The sequence below is a fragment of the Salvia splendens genome, chromosome 16 (assembly GCF_004379255.2).
Source record: "Salvia splendens isolate huo1 chromosome 16, SspV2, whole genome shotgun sequence".
Lineage (NCBI taxonomy): Eukaryota > Viridiplantae > Streptophyta > Magnoliopsida > Lamiales > Lamiaceae > Salvia > Salvia splendens.
The window spans coordinates 29,660,863-29,666,169 of NC_056047.1; the positions used below are offsets into that span (position 1 = coordinate 29,660,863).

A 5,307-nucleotide genomic window follows, 5' to 3' on the forward strand; every position below is an offset into this window, starting at 1 on the left:
ATTAAAACAATTCATTCACAATATATCAATTTACACAAAAAACTATCATTTTGCATATAATTTTCATTCATTTTATTGTTATTTTTTTACATATTTATTATGACATTCAAATTAGAATACTAGTATAATTTTCTTTTTCTCTTTTTTGTATTGATTTTATTCTACATAAAATTATCATGTCCATTTATTAATTTTTACTTTTAACTAATCAATTAGTGTAAGAAACTTGGAATTTTAGTAATATTTTATAAAACTATCCAGTGGTAATAAAACTTTGAACAATAAAAGAAGAAGACAAGTCTTTAAAAAATGATTAATTTAAAAGTAGAAATAAATAAAAGAGATGAAACTTCTTTGTTGAATAAAATCAATACTATGTTATACTTATGAGCAATACAGAAAATAGAAAAAAAAATGTATTCTAACTAGCATAATAAAAATATAAAAAATAAGAAAAAAAAGAGAAATATGTGACATAATTTTTGTGTAAATTGATGTATTGTGGATGATTTGTTGCAAAAAAAAATTAAATGCAGTCACTATATGATAAGTTTGAGGTTAAATTTGATCATAAATCCGTCTTATTTCTCTTGTATTTAATTTAAAAAATAATGATATTTTGAAAAATGGAACTTTTATTCATTTTATATTATTGTAGTAGGATATGGTACTTGGAAAACTTTATGAATTTGTATGATAAGTTGGAACTTAAAATTTATTCACAAACTAATGGTAAATTCAATGAGATATATAGTGTAGTCACTAGATTAATGAAGAAAAAAGTAAAGAGTAGAGAAAATGGAAAGAAGAGGAGCAGAGTGGTTCGAAGCCCTCCCCCGCCGCATCCCAAACCGGGTATTCGCACTAGTCTATTCCGCGGCCATCTTGGCGCTATTCTACCGGCATGCAACCGCAACCACCCACCGCGGCTTCTTCATATCCACGTGGATGGTGGCTGCCGACATCACCTTGGCTTTCATGTGGCTAAACTCACAGGCTTTCCGCATCAACCCCGTTGCCTCACGGCCTCACCCCTTCCCCGAAGACCTTATTCCGCCCGCGCTCGATGTCTTCATATGCACCGCCGACGCCTCCAAGGAGCCTCCTCTCCGGGTCGCCGCCACCGCCCTGTCGGCCCTGGCCTACGATTATCCTCCGGAGAAGCTCACGGTGTATATCTCCGACGACGGAGCTTCGGAGCTGACCTTGTTTGCTTTGGTGGAAGCTGCCCGGTTCGGGAAGGTGTGGCTGCCGTTTTGCAAGGAGAATCGGATCAAGCTGCGCTGCCCACAAGCCTTTTTCGGGTCGGCTAGTGTTACCTTTGACTCCACGACTTTGAAGATCAAGGTACATTTTTTATTTTTATTTTTATTTTTATTTTTATTTTTATTTTTATTAAACTTATCTTTCAAGCAATTTAATCCACTTACGCCTCTTGTAGAAATTTATTTATTAATTTAATTATTACGTGAAACAACCCAATTGGTCAAATGTTGATATATCAAGATTTTCTGTCTTTCGTATTGGAACATGTCATTGTCGCATTGATGAATAATGTTCACTTGTTTGTTTGGAAGATAACATTATTGCTTTTCAAATTGGAACTTGTCGTTATCGCAGTGATTAAATTTTTCCCTTTGTTTCGAAGATAACCTTTTTTGTCTTACTATTTTGGAATTTTGTGTTGAGTGTATAATTGTACATTACTGATTTTCCCTACCACAACATGAATTTTAAGAAATATAATATAAAGTGAGTTAGAAAAAATTATTGGAATGTGAGTTATATATTTATATATTAGTTTTATGATAAAATGTGATGGAAAAAATGAAGTGGGACAATTAATATAGGACGACCAAAATGAAAAAATGGGACACATATTGGGGCACAAATGAAATAATAAAAAAGCCTTATTTGTTCATACTAATACTATTTTTTCATATTATTCATCCTATATCCTTAATTTAATTAGGAGAAAACTACAATTAGATCAAATTTTGTGTTACCCGCCCGCATGTGCTTTTTTACTAGTGATACAAAATGGGACACATTTATATTGAAATTATATCTAATAACCACTATGATTATACAAATAAGTCGAAATCGATCATTTGATTCACCATAATATTTTAATGCAGGAGCTATATGACAATATGAAAAGAAGAGTAGAAGATATAGTTGAGAAAGGGTATGTTGGAGATGAATACAAAACAAAAGTCTTTAGCAGATGGGGAAAAGATTTCACTTCCCTCGATCATCCTTCTGTTGTTGAGGTAACCTATACCGACATTATAATCTTAATCATGTTGAACTAAAGCTCTCGGGAATCCAACTACATCGTATAATACATTGTGAACTCCATATGTATGCAACAGGTTCTTCTACAAAGTGGTGAAGACATAGATGCTGCAAGCTGTTCCATGCCTAATCTCGTCTACGTATCCCGACAGAAGAAACGCACATCAAACCATCATTTCAAAGCCGGAGCTCTCAATGCTCTAGTAAGAGACACTAAAATTCATGTTAAAAACTAAGAATATAGTAGTACTCCTATATAATATGACATGTTTGTGTTTGTGTTTGTGTTTGTGTTGAAAGCTACGGGTATCAGCAACATTGACAAATGCTCCAATAATTTTGACCTTGGACTGCGACATGATCTCCAACGATCCATCCACACCCCAAAACATTATGTGCTACTTCTTGGACAAATCATTTAATCCCAACTTAGGATATGTTCAGTTTCCTGTCCGATTTCATGGGATCAACAAAAGAGATACTTATGGTTCCGAGATGAAGCGCGTTTTTCATATCAACCCTGAGGGAATGAATGGGTTTGTGGGCCCTGACTACTCAGGCACTGGCACATTCTTCAACCGGAAAGCCTTCTATGGCGGCCCATCTTCCATGATCGGCCCGAGAGATCCAGATCATCTTGTCAAGAGCCACATCAATGATAAAGCTATTTTAGAGATAGCTCAAGATGTTACTACATGTGATTATGAGAAGGGCACCAACTGGGGCTCCAAGGTTAGATCTAGTTTACTTCATTTAACCCAAAACATATAATTAATTAATTAATTAATTAATTAAGTTTTAGATAGGGTTTCGATATGGGTCATTGGTGGAGGACTACTACACTGGTTATATGCTACATTGTGAGGGATGGAAGTCTGTATTTTGCAACCCTACAAGGCCTGCATTTCTAGCCGAGATGCCGATTGCCCTAAATGACGTAGTAACTCAAACTAAACGATGGAATGTTGGCCTTCTTGAAGTGGCTCTTTCGAAGCATAATCCCTTGACATTCGGCAGAAGATACATAGGCTCATTCATGGCTCATTGTTACTCTTACTACGCTTTTGGACCCTTTTGGTCAATTCCCATCATGTTTTACGCATTCATTCCTCAAATAACCATGCTCATCAACGTCTCCATCTTCCCCAAGGTATGTAATACTCTAACTAATATACTAGAAGGTATTTGCATTGTTGAACTAATGCATTGGCTGTCTTTAGGCCTCAGATCCATGGTTTTTCTTGAATATGTTCCTATTTCTTGGTGCTTATGGACAAGACTTGATAGAGTTCGTTTCGGTTCGAAAATGGTGGAATGATCAAAGAATGTGGCTGGTAAGGGGGCTTTCTTCTGACCTTTTTGGAACCTTAGAATATATAAGCAATCAGTTGGGCATTGGTGGAAGATCATTCAACGTGACAAACAAAGTAGATGATGAGGAGATGAGGAAACGATACGATGAGGGAAAGTTTGAATTTGGGGTTTCGTCTCCCATGTTTGTGCCATTATCAATGGCTGCTATCATAAATCTAGTGGCGTTTTTGGGGGGAGTCTTACAGTTTCTCAAAAGTAGAGGTTCAGAGGATATGTTGGGGCAAATGGTTTTGACGAGTATGGGCGTCGCAAATAGCTTGCCAGTTTATGAAGCCATGGTGTTGAGAAGTGATGGTGGAAGAATGCCTACCAAGATTACCATCATTTCACTTGTTCTTGCATCATTTCTGTTTCTTGTCGTTTCTTCAATTGCCAACATCTAAAACCTTTTTCCCTCTCTCTCTCTAGTTTGTATGTTTGTAATAGTATTACTATCATATTTAAGATACATTAGAAGGAATAATGTTTGGAGATTAAGATGGATTAGTTGAAGATTTTGTTCGCATGATGAGACATACTAAGGATCATATGATGTGTGTGGATTCTAAGCCCATCTTTGGAATGATGGAATAGAAAATGAAATAATACTCCCTCCGTCCTTCTGTAGTAGAGGTATTTCTTTTCAGCACAGGATTTAAGAAAAATTGGGTTTAATGAGTCTAGTAAATGGATAATAAAGTAGGAAAGGATAAAAAGGTAGAGAGGTAAACAGAGAATAAATTAAGAGAGAGAAGAAAGGTTGTTGCTTTTTGATAAAAAAAAGATATGTTTCAACTATAGTGGGACAACAAAAAGGAATATGAGTCAGCTACGGAGGGATGGGGATTATGTTATTGCTCTTAGGTGATTCTCACTTTTATTGTATTTTTTCGTTTGATATTTTCTTGGAAATCATTATTACCATGTTCATAGGAATTGTCATTTCTTCCATCTACCATGTTATTAATCAACAACGCTATTATAGTAGTAATTGGATGAATATCCTCCTCCATTGTACGACTCTGCTATGTAAGAATATTCGTAATTTGACGGTGAATGGAACCGGTAGTGCGATGTTGACTCAACTTATTTTTAACACGAGTATACCCGTAAGTGTACGGGGATAATATAGCAAATAGCAAGCAAGAGTATCGTATCCACAGAGACAATAAGTGTCAACCTAATTACCACGAACCAACCTCAACTACTATCTAGATGAATCGGAAAGTTTAATCTACTTAAAAGCAAAGCAAAAACAATAATTAAAACAATTGGAAACCATTTAGAGAACTAAAAGCAAACAAAAGGTAATGGATGTATATCAAGAATTAGGAGGGAAGAATCCTACGGGATCAATAACAACTATCCTATGCTCAATGAATTTCCAAACTATGCCAACAAAGGGTCTCAAGGGTTATTAAGCTATCACTAAGGTAAAACTATATCTTCTCCCAAAGCATACAATTTGTAGATTGTTACCTAGAACCGAAGTGTCCTTTCTAGAACTAAGACAACAACTCCTAAAAGCTCCTAAGATACTTAGCTTCATTCAAAGGCTCAAATCTCCCGATTATATTGGCAAAGACGTCAACTTCTCTTCTTTCAAATTAAACTACTCATCTCCTGAGTATTATAGTAAAATCCACATGCATTTAT

The 5,307-nt window shown here is 35.5% G+C and overlaps 1 protein-coding gene across 1 annotated transcript; it reads left to right on the top strand.

Moving 5' to 3' along the window:
- The first annotated feature begins 522 nt into the window (after nt 1-522).
- Nucleotides 523-4,187, top strand: LOC121772041 (cellulose synthase-like protein G2). Its single transcript, XM_042168972.1, has 6 exons — nt 523-1,347; nt 2,139-2,273; nt 2,376-2,501; nt 2,599-3,030; nt 3,101-3,448; nt 3,519-4,187. The coding sequence occupies exons 1-6, from the start codon at nt 799-801 to the stop codon at nt 4,053-4,055; spliced, it is 2,127 nt and encodes a 708-aa protein (XP_042024906.1). The 5' UTR covers nt 523-798; the 3' UTR covers nt 4,056-4,187.
- Nucleotides 4,188-5,307: the final 1,120 nt, after the last annotated feature.